This window comes from Schistocerca piceifrons, chromosome 8 (genome assembly GCF_021461385.2).
Source record: "Schistocerca piceifrons isolate TAMUIC-IGC-003096 chromosome 8, iqSchPice1.1, whole genome shotgun sequence".
NCBI lineage: Eukaryota > Metazoa > Arthropoda > Insecta > Orthoptera > Acrididae > Schistocerca > Schistocerca piceifrons.
In genome coordinates this window covers 329,668,545-329,686,526 of record NC_060145.1, presented here as the reverse complement: position 1 = coordinate 329,686,526, position 17,982 = coordinate 329,668,545, and the positions used below count along the sequence as shown (strand labels likewise).

General features: G+C 42.1%; 1 protein-coding gene across 16 annotated transcripts in view; it reads right to left on the bottom strand.

The window, feature by feature from the left end:
* Positions 1–17,982, bottom strand: part of LOC124711198 (protein bric-a-brac 1-like) — a 448,529-nt gene that overhangs the window by 11,035 nt on the left and 419,512 nt on the right. For 12 of the 16 annotated variants that reach the window (XM_047241130.1, XM_047241129.1, XM_047241140.1 and 9 more), the window contains 3 exons: positions 13,310–13,665; positions 12,059–12,257; positions 2,894–3,051 (listed from right to left, as the gene is read on the bottom strand). In XM_047241130.1, coding sequence (XP_047097086.1) covers positions 2,894–3,051; positions 12,059–12,257; positions 13,310–13,665 — 713 coding nt within the window. Of the gene's footprint in view, positions 1–2,893; positions 3,052–12,058; positions 12,258–13,309; positions 13,666–16,673; positions 16,792–17,982 lie in introns of all 16 variants that reach the window. The other 4 variants (XM_047241131.1, XM_047241144.1, XM_047241136.1 and 1 more) reach the window with 1 other exon arrangement.

Sequence of the window (17,982 nt, the reverse complement as noted above, 5' to 3'; positions counted from 1 at the left end):
CGAGAACTTTCTTTAGGTATCTTTGGGTCTCTCTAACAGAATCTTCAAAAACCACTTCTTAAAAATTATTTGTGTCTATCCAGGTAGAGTCTTGGTGTACATGTGTAACAGGCAGTGACAAAGCAGCGATATTTCTTGAAGCTCTAGACTCAGCTGACTCCCATATTACCATAGCTTCAGTTTATGGTCTCTGCTTGCATTCAATGCAGCAACAACTATTGATCTCTCTTTACATGTTTTTGTAGCCTAGAGCATTTTATAATTTAGCCTGGTTTCATCACATTTATACAGTTGATCAGGAGGCAGAATTTTACCTTGTATAATTTTTCCTAATTTCTCTCAAAATTGTGTAATAGTCAGAAAATCCATAGAAAAGTTTTCACCACGAATTTCGAGCTGCTTTATGCCATATCAGTTCTTCCATCAATCCAACCATCCTGAATTGCAGTAAAATTATCGTCACCTTCCTTTAACTCATCTCTAAAAAATACAGCTTTTTCTTGTAGAATAGGTACTGAAATTGGATCTCCTTTGTGGTCTTTCTTGTTGTACTCAACAGTGAGTGTTCATAGGAGACAGGAGTGCCCCAGGGAAGTGCGATAGGGGCACTGCTAATTTTCTATATACTTAAATAATCTGGCAGACAGGGTGGGCAGCAATCCGTGGCTGTTCGCTGATGCTGCTGTGGTGTACAGGAAGGTGTCGAAGATAAGCAACTGTAGGTTGATACAAGATGACCTAGACAAAATTTTTAGTTGGTGTGATCAAAGGCAGCTGGCTCTTAAAGTAGAAAAATGCAATTTAATGCGGATGAGTAGGAAAAACGAACACATAATGTTTGGATAGAGCATTAGTAGTGTTCTGCTTGACACAATCACATCATTTAAATATCTGGGCACAATGTTGCAAAGCGATATGAAATGGAATGAGCATGTGAGGACTCTGGTCTGGAAGGCTGACTTTGGTTTACTGAGAGAATTTTAGGAAAGTGTGATTCATCTGTAAAGGATACCACATATAGGACGGTAGTGCGATCTGTTCTTGAATATTGCTGAATTGTTGGGATCCACACCAGGTCGGATTGAAAGAAGACACCGAAGCAGTTCAGAGGCAAGCTGCTAGATTTGTTATCAGTAGGTTCGATCAGCATGTATGTGTTAACGGACATGCTTTGGGAGCAGAAGTCGGAATACCTGGAGGAAAAAAATGGTTCAAATGGCTCTGAACACTTTGGGACTTAACATCTGAGGTCATCAGTCCCTAGACTCAGAACTACTTAAACCTAACTAACCTAAGGACATCACACACATCCGTGCCCGAGACAGAATTCGAACCTGCGACCATAGCAGTCGTGCGGTTCCAGACTGAAGCACCCAGAACCGCTCGGCCACCACAGCCGGCCCCTGGAGGAAAGAAGACATTCATTTCAAAGTACACTACTGATAAAAGTTTAGAGAACTGACATTTAAAGCCGACTGTAGGATGAACCTACTGCCACCAACATACATTCCACGTAGGGACCATGAAGATAAAATACAAGAAATTAGGGCTCATACAGAGGCAAATACACAGTAGTTTTTCCCTTGCTCTAAATGCAAGTGTGACAGAAAAGGGAATAACTAGTTGTACAGGGTACCCTCCGTCATGCAGTGGCAGTCCCTTCCCAAGCATAGTGCTGCAGATGAGAAAGACAGTGAGCAATTCGACATGCTTCCTGGTGTGGTTGAAGACTGTGAGGCATCCATTGGGCACACACTTCATGCATATGCAGTCGTTCCTTCATGATGGTGTGAACACTTCCGACCCTCAATACAACCATGGTGTTTATGGCTTTCACTGTCACTTGGCAGTCCTGAATAATGAGTGCATGCACCAGTCATTGGTGATCAATGTGGTGCTCTAGACCGTGCGTCATCAGCTAACAACTGTCCTTCCCTGAAGCGCTTGTGCTACGCCTTGACCATTGAAGGGACATGCAGTGCTTGCAGTACACTTGTGACATTCGTCTATGAATGTCCAATCCCCCTACTCCTTCAGCTGTCAAAAAATGAACACCATTTTGCTCTTCTTTTGACGTCTCCGTGTCACTGATTGCAATGCAATTGGCAGCCTTGGACGACTGATGCATGCTGCAGCTAGCACTGTATAATCATGTGACATGCACCTGTGCCCTCTAGCAACGGGCTGTGAACTTCCACGTTCTGGTCGGAACCACACCTCATTACACACACCAGGATATTACCCTCCTGTACCCCGTTTGCACATTCCAGACTCAGCTCGTTTCTTTTTTCAATGCCCCTTATACAACAATGGTCAGCCAATGTTGTTAAATGTGTACTGTATTTTAATGACCACTGCTGCAAAGTAAGGCACAACATTAGGGGTAACAGTAACCACAGTACGCTCTATACCCAAGGAAGGAAGGAAGGAAGGGTGCATGTGTGGGCACGAGAGGGGGGGAGAGGGGGGGGGGGGGGGGGGGGGGGAGAGGGGGAGAGAGAGAGAGAGAGAGGAGAGAGAGAGAGAGAGAGAGAGAGAGAGAGAGAGAGAGAGAGAGAGAGAGAGAGAGCGCAAATAGGAATGAAGGAAAATTGAGTTAAACGTCTCAACGTCATTGAAGTCATTAGAGGCAGAGATAAACTCTTAATTGTGTCATCAAGAATGGGGAAGGAAATTGCCCATGTCCTTTCAAAGGAATTGTCCAAGCATTTGCCTGGAGCGATTTGGGGAAATCACGGAAAACTTAAATCTGGACGGCCGGGCTTGGGTTTGAAGCGTCGTCGTCCTGAATGCGAGTCCAGTGTGCTAACCACTGCATTACTTCACTCAGTACAACAATGGAATCACAGTATAAATACTAATGATTAGGTGCGTAACATGCATTGTAAATTACCCTTATAGGCTGCTGCTGTGGAGAACCCATCATTCTGCGCTTCCGCATGCGCCTCTCAGTTATGGGAGACGGCACTTGCTCATCCAGAAAATCCTCAATAGTTGCGGGCATTGAATCTTCATCTTGTGAGGATGGAGTGGAAGCAGGTCCTGCTAATCCTGTGCAACATATCACATACGATATATCATAACAGTCAAACTATGAGAGACATTATTTAATTTTCATTTTTATTTCCCCCAAATATAAAGGATTCACACTTGCTTGGATATGCATGAATCACAGGGAAACTTAAAATTATTTTTTGGACACACCGATTACTGTAAATAGGTTCTGTCGGGAACTAGATATAATGAATCATTCATTACATTTACTTGCACTAAAAGCATATGCTTCTATCATAACATTGCCTTTTTCCAGGTAGGGATTTGGAAACTGGACAGCTAAAAACAGTTTTGCATCGCCCATATGTATTCTTTTGACTATGGGAAACCACTTCATATAGTCACTTAGTACAAGCAATAGAAGTAAACCTGCATTCTCAGTACAGCTCAGTAGAAGGCACTGTATATCTAATTACGAATTAAACAACATGGCTTGCGTATGTTATTCTGCCTGTCAACAAGCTTGACAGGTCATTTGCTAAATAGGTCACATGTGCCTTGTCACTTTACGACGAGAAGGGTTGTCACCATGTGAAGTTGGCTGCTCAGTTGATGTAACTTCACTATCATGAGACAGCACTGAACTGCATCATATTGTTCGCTTACAGTCAACACAATCGTGTGATGACTTACCTACAAATTATCCAAGTCGAATGAAACAGAAATATAAGCAGAATTTTTGAACAGCTGGGAAGGCTGTGACAATCCACACAGAACAAAATGGTTTCCACTAAATCAACTTTGTCTCTATGCATCAGTTCAACCACCACAAACTTGTTCTGGGACTTAAGTTTCTTTTTGTTATCTTTCATAGACTGAGGAGGGCAGGGCCCAGAGAGCTGGTTTCTGCAAGATACAGAACAAACAGAGCGGGTGACCTTGGGATGCACAGACTGTATCGTGGCCAAATTGTTGTATCAGGCCTTCAGCCTGAGAGGTGTAAGGGGAAGAATGTTTGTTTGTTTTGTTTTGTTTTGTTTTGTTTTGTGGCACAAAAACAACTAGGATCATATGCACCAATGTCAGAACCATAGAACAGGAAGACAGAAAATGAGTTAAAAACAGCTACAACATTAAGCCCAATCGACGGAACAGGGACTTTGAGAAAGGTCCATAAAATATGCCATAGAGAAATGGTGAGCCAGAACTAAAAATTAAATTGCCTTTGTCATACAGCCTCATTTCCTATCAGACCTACGTGACCAGAAATCCACATGAATGTCACAGTGGCTCCATGAAGAGTGAGAAAGTGACAAGCTTTCCTGGACCCATTGCACTAAGTGATGGACAGTGTGCAGCACACAAAGGCTCTGATGGGCACAGAGTGTCGGAGCAGATGATGTAACTGAAAAGCCTGTGTATTCAGATGCACTGCATGGACTGATACAGGGCGAAGAGTTCCGCAGTAAATACTCCGGAAACCAATACCAGAAAAATATAGCAGTATGACAAGTGTTTGATGGGCAGGTCCTGCAGACAGACTCTCAACAAGGCTAGTGTAAAAGATGCCTGTCGCCAAACGGATGCCACGATGGTGGATGCTACTGAGATGGTGTAAAAGGGACAGACGTGCAGATGCATAAACAAAACACCCATAGTCTAGTTTCAAACGGACATGGGGCCTGTACAAATGGAGGAGGGTGGTCCGATCTGCTCCTCGTGAACTACTGCTGAGGACACGTAGAACATCCGAGGAAGCCAGCTGCCAGGTAAGACATGTGGGAGTACCAGAAAGTTTTCTATCGAGCATAAGACCCAGAAATTTTTTAGTTTAAACTAATGTAAGAGCAACAGGCCCAAGATGTAAAGATGGTGGAAAGAACCAGTTGTGCTGCCAGAAATTCGGTTTTGTCAAAAGCCATTGTCAATGCTCCACGAGTAAAGAGGATGGAGACAATATTTGAGACCCTGCTCAAGTCCGTGGCGAACCGCAATATATGGCAAAATCATCAACGAAAAGGGAGCCGGAGATGCTTGGCTGGAGACAGGCCATAACAGGGATAATAGTGAAGAGGACGACGACAGTAGGGATGGAAGCTTCAGGCACGCCATTTTCCTGGATAAAGGTGTCCAACATGGCAGAACCCACACGTACCTTGGAAAATCTTGTCTTTTAAAAATTCCTGAAGGAAACAGGGCATGTAGTCACAGAACCCCCACATGTACAGAGAAAAAGAGGATACCAATCCTGAAGCAGGAGTCTTAGCATTTTTCCAAATTGAAAAACACAGCCATAATCTAGTATTTCTGCAGAAAACCACTGATAATACAGGTCGACAAAGTGACAAGATGGCCAACTGCAGAATGCACACTCGAAATACACAGTGTGTAGTAGTTAGTAAATTATGAGACTTCAGCCACCATACCAGACGGGCATCAATCATACGTTCCATCACCTTGCAAACACAGCTGGTGAGAGAAATGGGGCGGTAGCTAGAAGGAAGGTGTTTTTTCTTAACGGGCTTAGGTACAGGTATGACAGCGACTTCACGCCAGCATCTGGAAAACGTACCCTCTGCTCAGATGCAATTGTATGTATGAAGAAGCAAGTGTTTGCCTGCAAGAGAAAGGTTCTGCAACATCTGAATGCGATCATCATTGGGCATTGGGGCGGAGCATTGAGATAGCAAAGGCAGCATTGTAGCACTCACGATTCTGAGAAGAGATGGGTATTGCCTGAGCCCTCTCCACTCCTTTCCAATGGAGGAAGGCAGGGTGATACGGAGTGGAGCTCGAAATCTATGCAAAATAGTGGCACAAAGTGTTGGAGATAGCAATAGGGTCCACTAAGAAATTATCTGCTACGGCCAAGGCCAGAAATTGGGGTATAGACCTTAGTCCCAGAAAGCTGTAGGATGTGGCCCACACAAAGTGGGAATGGAACTGTTAAATAGTTAAGGAAATCCAGCTAGCTTTACTGCTATCCCGAATAACGCGATGACACTGTGCACACATTTATTTATAAAGAATGCAGTTTGCCATTGTACAATAACTGTTGAAAAATGCGGAGTGTCTCCACATGCAAATTGCATCGCTGCACGCCTCTGTCTATCAAGGGAACTGGACATGGGGCGGTAAAGAGGAAGTGGGAGGAATGGAACTTTCTGCGGTGGTAAGGATAATGTTTGTACGATATTCTACCTGGTCATCACAATGAGAGAAATGTGGTTTGTTGAAGGCTGCCAGGGAGGAGTAAGGCCTCCAGCCAGCCTTGGAAAGCAGCCATTTGTGTGCACATGGGGTAAGGGTAAGGGTAAGGGTAAGGGTAAGGGTAAGGGTAAGGGTAAGGGTAAGGGTAAGGGTAGGAGTCAGCAAACGGATAGCACATGGGAAATGGTCACCAGCAGACCACTCAAGATGATGGACAAGCTGGACAGTGTAGGAGGAGAGGTCCAAATGGGAATACGTGAGCGAGGGGTGTGAAAGGAACCTGGGTGCTCCTGTGTTAAGGGGGACGAGATTAAGTTGACTGGCGTCAGCCAGATTCTGGGAGAGCCTTATGGAGGATGGTGCACACAGAAGTCACCAAGCAGCAGAATGGGGCCAATAAGGTGGAGGAAGTCTGCCCTAGTGACACCAAATGACTGAGGAATGTAAACAGTACAAACCGAAAAGGTGAAATGAGGAAGGAAAATGCAGACTGACTGCAAGAGCTTGGAGAGGGATAGTCAGATTGTTTGACTATGAACATCATCCCAAATGAGCAGCATGACTCCCCACAAGATGATGGAATGCCATCCTTCGGGGAGGGGGGGGGGTCAAAGCAAAATGTAAAGAAATGTGAGAGCTCAAGGCGGTCGTGAGAATACAAGTTTGTTTGCTGCTATTTCAAAAGCAGCTGTAAGTCCTCACTCTTGGATCTACGGTCGTGAATGTTCCATTGGAGGAGAATCATTATGGGCATAAGGAAGGACGGAAAAATGAATGAGTGTTACCTCGAAGCTGCAGATTGTGGTGGTGCACACCAGCAACACAGAGGTCAGTCAGATGAGGATATCATGCAGTGACACCATTGAAGGGGATCTCCGAGCCGCCAAAGAAGATCATTTACATTTGTTTGATATTTTTTAGCCTTTCCGGTTGGCGGACGACGACTCAGATGTTTGTTGGCTGGAGGCGGTGGGATTGTAAGAAGAGAGCATTCCTTCTGTTCTTTCTGGCTTGCCGGTTGTGTAGCAGGTGACTTCGCCCTGTGAGGTGAAGGTTTGGTGGCTTGTTGCAGAGCTGGAGGATGAGACAGGGATGCTAACGTGACAATGTGCAATTTTACAACCATGGTACAAAATCTGAGGTAGCATGCCTGTGGGGCCACGTCCTTCACGAAGATGAGTCCTGTACATGCCAGATCATTGAACACAAGATTTCTGACTAGCCAACAATTTGCGAGCGACCAGGTAAGGCAATTTTTTTTTCACCCGGATCTCCTGGATAGCCCGCTCACCGAGATTCACGGGACAATCTCAGGAGGAGGTTGCATGGTCACCGTTGCAATTGATACAGTAGGGAGGGAGGGAGGGGGGGGGGGGGAGGAGGAACACAATCGCCCTTATGAGAACATCTACCACAGGTTACACATTTGGCCAAGTGTTGACACAACATTCGTGTGTGATAACTTCATAGCCTGTTTTGATCTTTGGTGGAAGCACCACTCTATAAAAAATAAGATATAGAGTGCGTGTGGGCACTAAGGATGCATTTATCTTTTTCATCACCCAACGGACTGCAATGACACGGTCAGAAAGGTACGTCCGGACTTCTGCCTCAGTCAGGCCATTGAGCAGCCCACTGTAAGTAACACCACAGGAAGAATGCAGCATTCAATGCGCCCTGACATGAACAGGATAGCCGTGGAGGAGTGAAGCTGCAAGCAGTAGTTGTGCTTGAGAATCAGAAGCCGTGTGCAAAAGCAAAGTGCCACTTCGTGAGCGAGAGCACGATTTCACGGGTCAATTGCATCAACACCTATCTGAACAATAATGGGATTTACTGCAGCATACTTGTTGAGATGGGGCTGGGAATTGTATGTTACCCAGTCACCCATCACACATCAGACATGTGGGCCGGCCTCTGAGAGGAAGAAGATCAAGAGGAACTTCAAACACCATAGCGGAGGAAGGTTAGTAGAAAGGGAACAAGGAAAGAAGAAAATGAATGAATATCAGTGTTGGGACTGTTCTCATGTCAGCTACCGAAAATGTGGAACGCATTCCCAAAAACATCCCAGACATTTTCCCCAAGAGAGGGGAAAAAGAGTAACAAGAGGACAGACACACAGTGTAGCAGAGGAAAGATGCTGCAAAGGTTGGGGCCCCACGGTAACCAAGCAGGAACCCGCCAAAGAGTGAAGGGTGCCCTTGGCCAACACCAAAGAAGGGGGACACTTCTTTGGCCTGTGAAAGGGAGCAGTAACCACTGGGGAGAGCATGGGAACCACAGGGGAGGGGGAGAGGAGAGCGGGATGAGACAGATTTGAGGAAAAGGGGGAAAGGACATAACAGAGGCAAATGGAGAAGTCATCCACACAGGGTGGAGTCTGTCCTCAGTGTAACCGACACGATCCAGCAACATATACTCTTAGTTATCTACTCTTTTTTTTTTTTTGTAAGCTGGGCAATTTGGTGAGTGTGGAGAGTGACAGTTGTGACAATTTACAAGAACAGGTGGTGGAACACATGGGCTCCCTCATGGAGAGGGTGTCCAGTCAGCACACAGACGGTCTGCCATCCATCGGGAAGATGTGCCTGAAATGCAAGCCCTGAAAGCACTTCATGGGTGGCGGAACATATGGCTTCACGTCAGACTGTTAACACACAACCTTGATGATCTCTGGTAGGGTTATCTCTCTCTAAAGACAGAATAAAGGTGCCAATATTGGTGCGACTGTCCTTCAAAAATGCCCCATCATTTCAGATATATTCAGAGCCTGGTGAGGTGTAATAGATAGTAGGACATTGCCAAGACACTCAAAAGCAAGAAGAGCAGCAGACTTGGCAGCAGAAGAAGCTTTGATCAACAGGGAACCTAACCACATCTTACTAAGACACTCGACTTCACCAAACTTGTCTTCAATATTTTGCACAAAAAGTAGCGGCTTTGTTGCAGTGAATGTTTCGCCATGTGTCCTACTGCAGACCAATTTGTGGGGAAAGAGTTTCACTCCAAGCCAGTGACGCTAGGGAGGCAGTTATTCCCCAAATGGCTTGCACTACAGAAAAAAAAATTTGGAAGTGGAGGTCAAACCCCAAAGCGGAACCAAGAATGCAAAAAAAGATGAAAGAGAAAAAGCAAGGGAAACATAACTGCACAGAATACAGGCTACCAGGTGGATAGCCAGGTTGACGTAAGAAAGAACACTGAAAAAGGGGGAGGAGGGGACAGTGGGGAAGGATTAAGTATCGGGGAGGAGGATGAGTGAGCATGGGGGAGGAAACGCAGCTCAGGAAGGAAGAATTATCTGAAATAGCTTGGGCCTCCTGGGCACTACACATAAACTCTCGAAACAACCGTCAGACCCTTAGGGGTTTAATTAACTGTTTCTTACACTGCAAGAAAAGTTAAAACAATATTATTAAAATTAATTATCATGACAGTAAATAGTTGCAGCAGCAAAATGCATAAATGCTTTATGGCCATTTTTACTGTACTAAAAAAATATTAGTGTCGACCACCGTCTTAATTTTAAACTGTCTTCTTCTCTTCAGCATTACATCATTCTCAATGGCTCTACAAGAGAAATACATGAAGGGTATCAGTGAAATATCACTGGTACAATTAAATAAAATATACGTCCTACAAACTGAAGAAGCCATTACATCACTCAGTTTATTATCTACCAAATATTCATCTGGTGCAAGAAGACTGCCAAAAATTATCACTGCAAGGTGGCGTCAATGTATAAAAATAGTACTAAAATGAGTAAGATGTAGCTCTTCAATAAAATAATTGATTACAACATACATGTAATTTAGTAACCGGTAACGCACATTTACTAATGTTAAAATCAGTATACAGTGCAACCTCACATAGCAAGCGTAATTCGTTCCAGAATCTTACTATCAGTGCAACACACTCATTACCCAAAACCATTTAAAACATATAAATTAATGTACAATACAATAATGCGTTCCATGCAGTAAAACTACTGTAAGTTCTATCTTATTCACGCCATTTATTCAAAGAAAATTATGTACTTTATTATTCACGATAAGTAAATAATTCTTTTTTACTAGGAAGCTACCTGTAGTCTTTTGTTCCTGCCAATGCTTGAACAGATGGCGAAAATGCAACACAGCATTACTGTCAAATTTGTAGCGCGCATAACCACTGCTTTATTGGGGTGGTGATTTTCAATGTACGATGCAACCTATTCCCATGCTTTTATTGCAGCGCAAGATTGCTGCTTTGCTCTTACCACCTCCACCTCAACTTCTTGCTGTGAAACACACTAACTTCATAAGCTCTTCAGCGGTTATTTCTTGGCTGTGATCTTCCACAAGCTTATTGCTATCATTATTGTCCACTTCTAGTCCTATGCTCTTGGCCAAAGACACAATCTTATTGACTTCAGGCTCCCACAGGTACTGACTCTCATGCCTAAAAGTCAAAATCAACTACATACTCTAGCCAAAGCTTGGTCCAAGCAAAAGTGAGAGTTCCCTAGGCAGCCCATTCCCATGCCTTTTCAATCATCTTGACGCAGGCAACGATGTTGACGTGATATTTGCAAAATTCTCCGAGAGAGAGAGATTGGTAGCTTCACTCAACTCAAAGCAACGCTCGAAGAGTGCTTCAGTGTAGAACTTCTTTTAGTTAGAAACAACCTACAGGCCCATAGGTTGGAGTAACAGAGTTGTGCTGGGAGGCAGAAATTCGGTCTTGATGAGTTGAATTTCTTCAAGGAGGTGGTCTTCTAGCCTGGAGAATGGGCAGGAGCATTGTCCAAAACAAGTGAGACATGGAGGGGCAGATTCATCTCAAGTAAATAGTTTTTCACCGAAGGACCAAATACTTCATTGAACCACTCACAAAAAACATCATGTGTCACCCATGATTCCTTGTTGAACCTCCACATCACATTTAACCTGCTCCTCTGGACTTAACACTTCTTGAAGGTTCATCGAGTTTCTCAGTCGTAAACTAGCAGCAGTTTAATTTTCAAATCACTGCTGCATTGGCACATAATAGCAGCACGAGACAGTTTTCCATTGGCTTGTGACTGGGAAATGCATTCTCCTCCGCTGTTATCAATTTCCAAAACAGACCTGTCTCCTCACAATTAAAAATCTCCCTCGGAATCTATGAGCATCTGAAGTTGCTGATGAGGCTCTCTGCTGCCTGTGTGTCAGAGCTGGCTGCTTCGACATGTTAACCTCTCCATTTTTTTCGATGTGCATTTAATGTATTTTATCAATATTTTGTCACTGAATGCTTTCTTCTTCCACCTTTACAAGTACATTTTATGTAACAGCACCAATTTTAGGGCTAAGCTGCATCAGGATAGCATCTTTCAAAATACTATCATACTTCTCATTCAACGTTTCAGCTAAAGGTTCGTCTTACACAAGATAATGCATGAATACGACAGGCACTTTTGTGAAAATCTTCAAGTAACTATAAATCGATTGCCTGCAGTATATGCAGACACAAATCCAACTGAACATGTTTGGGACCAACTGACTAGCAATTCATTGCCACATGAATACACACATACTGAGTCATTTCTAATGAGTCACTGTCAATGACCAAGGCACACTCGAGCAGCAGCATCTGTCGACAAAAATGTTGGCAGCATGCCAAAAAGGATCCATGTGTTACAATGCATGGGGCAATGTTAACCAGCAGCAACTTTTGTTTTCAAAGATGATTCCTTGAGGGGGGAAAGAAAAAAAAAAAATTATTTTGGTATTTATTTCACAGTAAAGTTAGTTTTCTGTTTCATTAAGTAAACTGCTTTATTGCCAACACAATCCTCTGCAATAACCAGTTAATAGAGGCAAGGAAATACCTTTGATTTGGAGAGCCTCTGCAGCAGCAAGCAATGAGGGTAACTTGTCTTGACCAACATTGACTTCTCCCCTATACATGAAGTCAACAAGTGCCTGCACTTCCCAATAACGCAGATCCTTCATCAGTACAATTGGGTGCTGGCATGGGTTTTCACTTAACAGTCCTTCAAAGTACGAACTGCAAGCTGACAAGATGACCTGTAGAGGAAAAAAGCTTATCAATTTGTTGAACCCAAAAAATTATGATTCAGTCTTATCAATTCGTTGAATCCAAAAATTATGACTTAGTGGGAGTAGCTTCTGAACTATCATTCCACATTCTAATCAGAGATGCTTTAAAATGTATTTAAATTATTAAATCGTTCCCATTACAAGTATAAGGTAAAATCAAAAAGCATCTGTCTGAAGGCCATATAGTCCACAAGGAGAAAGCTGATCAGGAAAAATCACTGTGAGCAGTGAGATAATCATTCCACCAACACATCAGGTTGAAGATATCCGTTTGGTAAAACGGCAGCATCCTGCTGTGTAAAGAAGTCCATAACTGCCTACACATCTCTGTCCACAAGAAATTGTTGACCCTTCAAAGCCTTGTTTAAGGGACCGAAGGCATCATAATCTCATGGGGAGAGATCAGAACTATACTGCAGGTGCTTTGATGTCTCCCACATGAGTTGGAGTACCTTCAGAGTTACATTTGCGATACAGAGGCATGCATTATCATATAGCGGCAGCAACCCTCGTGAGTGCACCATCTGACAATGGCGCTTTTAGACATACATGCTGCCCCAGACAGGTTCTACATTCTTTAATGGATGTCTACTGATATTCATCCTTCGGTAGCCAAGGAAAGAATAATAGCACACTGGTCCTGTTTGGACACATTTAGTAATACCATCGCCATAGTTCTCACACACACACACACACACACACAGAGACAGACAGACAGACAGACAGACAGAGTGCCAAAACATGAAGGCTACACTAATTCCTTGCCTAATGTTAGTACTTCCATACCCACATCAGAGACATGCTACACTGCATAATGCTGCAGTAATTCCCTCAGACAGAAACTTTCTTAACCCCCCTTATAGCTTTAAATTCTCAACTGTTTCACTGGGTTCACATAAATGGTCAGTTACTGTGATGTTAATTATCCAACATACTGAAATTTTTAATCAAACTGTTGGTGCTGTCGCACAATTTCCCCCTAAACCTCCTACAATTATGTGAGGAACGTAAGAAAATACCTTGTGACATTTTATGCTGCGCCCTTCACACGCCAGCGTCACATCAACAAATTGCTCATTGGTCAGCAAGCTGGGGAAAGTGGCTTGCATGTTTGAGTGATAGCTGTTCCAACGCAGGCAAACCTCCGGAGGGGCCACTTGTGGCGACTGCGGTGGGGATGGGCTCACTGCACGCCGAGGTGGGCCTGTAGCCTTGTTGGCACCGTGCTGTTGCATTGTGCCTGGCTGCCCAACTTGCTTCTTAAGCATTGCCATCTGTTGCCCAACCGACTGCTTCGCAGACTGCTGACCACCTCCACCTGCACCACCTCCCCCTCCTCCTGGTCCTCCACTCGTCCCTGGCATCTGCTGCGGAACTGTAAATATTGAAAATAAAACATTCTTGTGGCTCTGTGTATGTAAGGTTCATTTCGATAAATAAAAGTCGTTCTCAAGTTATCAGATCACAGCAACAAAAAATAACCATTAGTGAGAAAACAAAAAATTTCCAACTATGATTCATTAGTAAGAGCTATGTACAATAAATTATGTAAGAAACAGCTTCCAAATGTGTGTACAAGAATAGAGTCAACTGTCGGTTGCTAAATTAAGCAGATGATTAAAGCATTAAAATTGTGGAGGGGTGGGGGGCAAAGTACTTTCTTAGGGTCCAAAAAGTGTGATGTGTGGTTTATTTGTTTTGACAAGTAGCTATCTTATCAAATGCTTCACACTGCACAAACAAATGTGTAGACTATGGCATGGTTATCTGAGTAGAAAGTACAGATTTTTGTCTGTTTACCCCAACAGCAACAGTTCACCATTATAATCAAAATTTCCAGCGGTCTATTCAAATATCCTGCTTCGCAAGTAACCACTTTGCATGGATGACAATAATAATGCTGAATTTAGCTATCTGATCGGTCTAGAACAGAGAACATTATCACATCAGGCTGCAGAAAGAGACTAACAGTGTGCACAGATCGTTTTATGCCTGTGCACATGCTTACATAATGCCTGTACTAAACTTACTCACAAATGATTCTGTGCAAGTTATATTCTATTATGAAATAACATCATCAATAACCTTACACAACAAGGAGTGGTCTCATGACCAGTCAAATTTTCATGGGCACCATCACATAAGCAATATGGAATTAACCGATATGTTGCCGAGAAGTGTACTGTACCCTGTACAGTACACATTACATCCTAAAAAGCTTAATCTCAAAACTTCAAATACTGGAGGTATTTGCTAGTAATAGGTTATAATTCTGACATACTGTTCTGATGATTAAATTAAGGGTCAATGCCTTGGATTAAGTCTCAGGAGTGTTCTGTAACTGTTTTGTAAGAAGTTCATATATTACTTATTTCCAAGGCTTATTTTCTTCTCCATTGAGGACACACTGAATTTCTATCCTCATTTGGAATTCCTGGCAGGTAACCCTCCGTAAAACAATACTTTGTTTTTCTTTTCTCCCCAGCCACAATGAATCAGTATAAAGTGATTTCTGTAATGAAAATTGAAGAAATTGTGAATGACCACAATTTCATGGCTGCTTCTGATGGTCAGGATGGAGATGAAACAAATGAGACCACTGACATCATCAATCTCCCTCCAGATCACGTAGATGAGGTGTCTGTCTGTGATAAAACATTTGAAGATAATCTTCCAGCTGATGTGCCAGGTACCTTGGAAGTTCACACTTATGAAGATACGCAGGATGAGGAAAATGCACACCACCCTAAGAAGAAAATCACTTCTAATCAGACAACAGAATATGCAGCCTACAACAAAACCTACCTTGATATGGCAGAAAGTGAACACCACAAATGCAATTTAGTGGCAATGTCTGTAGCTGAGTGCTTTGAAAATTTTTTTATGAACAAGTACTGAACTTTATTACCAGACAAAGCATCCAATATGCTACACAGAACAATAATCATAGCTTTGAGTTATCCGGTATGGAGCAACATGTCTAAAAATCCTTTATCTATTCATTGGATACCATGCTTTCCCACAGGATCAGCAGTATTGGAATGAAGGCCAGGACTTCGGTATAAGAAGCATACAACAGTGTATGAGCCAAAACAGATAACAGTTAAGTGAAGGCACCACTTCATTTCCAGATAATGCATTTGAACAGAACCACAGCTGGTGAATGGAAAACTTGAAATTTGTCCCTTGATGGCCTTGGTGAATGAGAATTTAATGAAATTTAAAGTTCATTCTTATAGCGGGAGCAATAACGAGCAAATTGTTTGATATTCCTGACACCATTATCTGAAAGAATTTATTTCCACAAAACCAGGTAAGATTTGGATTCAAACAGTGGGCCATGTGTTGTTCCAAATTAGTTGATGTTATTTTATGATGTTCTATGAAGAAAAAATTAAAGGATTCAGGTGGTGTTTAAGTCTTGGGACTTGGAACATTTGTACTCAATGCTCTGAAGACTTCTTTTTTCTGCAACTTCCTGAACTTCACAAAATCTTGTCAAGAATGACAACAGACAATTTAAAGAGTTTCATGTAAAAGTAAATCTGTTGTGCGCTCATGTATTGCAAAAACAAACACTCCACCTCCCTGCCTAAACAATGTTTTTGTTCGCCCAAATCATCACACTACAATTTGTATTTCAGTAAAAGAAATAATGACAGATGCTTGAAAATTATATGCTAATGTTCAATGTGCATTCCAAAAAGTGCATGACAAGCAATTTTGCCATATGTGGTTTATATGCTCTTATTACTTAGCATCTAGGCCCTACCTGTCATTTTGTATGTACACTGTATTGGTGCTTACAAGTCTTGTAACAGGGTTGATTAAGACCTATCATTCAGAAGGACGTAAGCAAACCAACTCAAATGCTCCATAAATGACTGACTGATGGAAAACTGCCACAGGAGTTTATCACAATGAGAAACTGATTGAAGGAATTTTGCATTATAGCAATTTTATGACATAATGTGTACTGTAAAATAAAGAGAGGCTATCAATTTAGGAAATCACAGTTAACTGTTTAAACGTTACCTGGGAAACAATCATGAGATGAGACGACACTCTCTCAAGATATAACTCGTCTTGCGACATTGCTCTGAAGACTATAGTACAACTGCAAGTGTTATTATTAAGGAATAATCCTTTTACCACTGGCAATGCGTTAGGTTGTAGGTACTGCTAGTTACTACACACAAGGATGGTAATACATTCAAACTTCCTGTAACTGTGTATTCATTGTAAGCAATTATTAAAGTTTGAATCAAGGATTAAATACTTTACAGTCTGCTTTCTAGCCCTGATATGATTAGCTGTCTCCCATTCACACTTATTCAGAGCATCAACTCAAGAGTGCACTGTTTATGACAACATACTACTAACAGCACAGCTGGGACCAATCTGCTGAGCTGCGTAGGTCATGCTTCATCGCGGAGAGCTGCTCATGTTCGTGAATGTGCCTGCGCCAAACGTGTCTTTCCAGGTTGGCGGCGTGGTTTCCCTAAGTACAAACAAGTTGTTTAATAAGGAAAGATCTCGTGCAGCACGAGTGTTACTTCAGTTCAGGGTGAAAATAAGAAACAACTTTTCAAATGATTATGTTGGAATATTTGGTCAAAGGAGTAGGCACAGTAGGAATTAAGGAAAGGTGAAATTTAGATACTTGTATGTATGACAACTCGGTTCTGTGTAACTAGGAGAAAATTAGTAAGGGTATGAAAGGTAAGCCTGAGTCTACATGCAATGGAAAAAACACGGGCGGGAAAGATGGAAAATTAGTGCTCTATGTCCTATTAACAATGATATCAGCAGCGACAAGAAACAAGTGCGACTTCGACATTGCAATTTGTTTCTTGTATATTTCTTCGACAATAATTTCAAATTTTGCTCTGGCTATACTTCAGTAAGTAGAGAGTACATTGGAAAAAAAGTGTGGAAATTTTCTAGTCTTAAGCCTTACTGCAAATATATGCATCTCTCATTATTATTATTATTATTATTATTATTATTATTATTATTATTATTATTATTATGTCACAACAGTGCAACTTTCAGTTAACATCACTTCTTGGTATCCTTATAAAAATAATGAAAATATGATTTTAGGACTGCTATTAAAATTCACCACAAAAAGTAGATGACATAGTGTGTTCAGAAATTCCTGTTACAAGGGGAGTGAATATATAATATTTTGAATAAGAATCCATGCCCAGAAACAAAGTTCCGTCCTATGACTCTTCCAGTTCAGATGTTTAAGTCATCCACTTCTACTTTATGAATTGAATTAGGCATGACAATATGATTAATAGGTAACAATCTGAAAGGACATAACAAAAACATCTATTTATCACTTAAGCACATTGGCTTGTATTAACACTTAAAATATTACATGTTTATATTATTCCAAAACAAAGTGGAACCTTGCATATTGTACACGCAGAACAGTACTGATGCATTACAACAGTGGCTCAATGTGGCAACCACTGACATTGCTAAGACATTGTACATAGAAAGCAGATTATCGTAGACACACACTATTCCACATGGTCTCTCTTCAATTTCTAGTGGAGTGGCCAGAACTCTTGTCAGCAGGCATCATCATGCTGAAACCAAATTTCCTGATGTACATTCAGTGCACAGCTTCCAAGAACTGGTCCACCATGTTTCGTAGGAAGATCACGTGCAAGGAGGT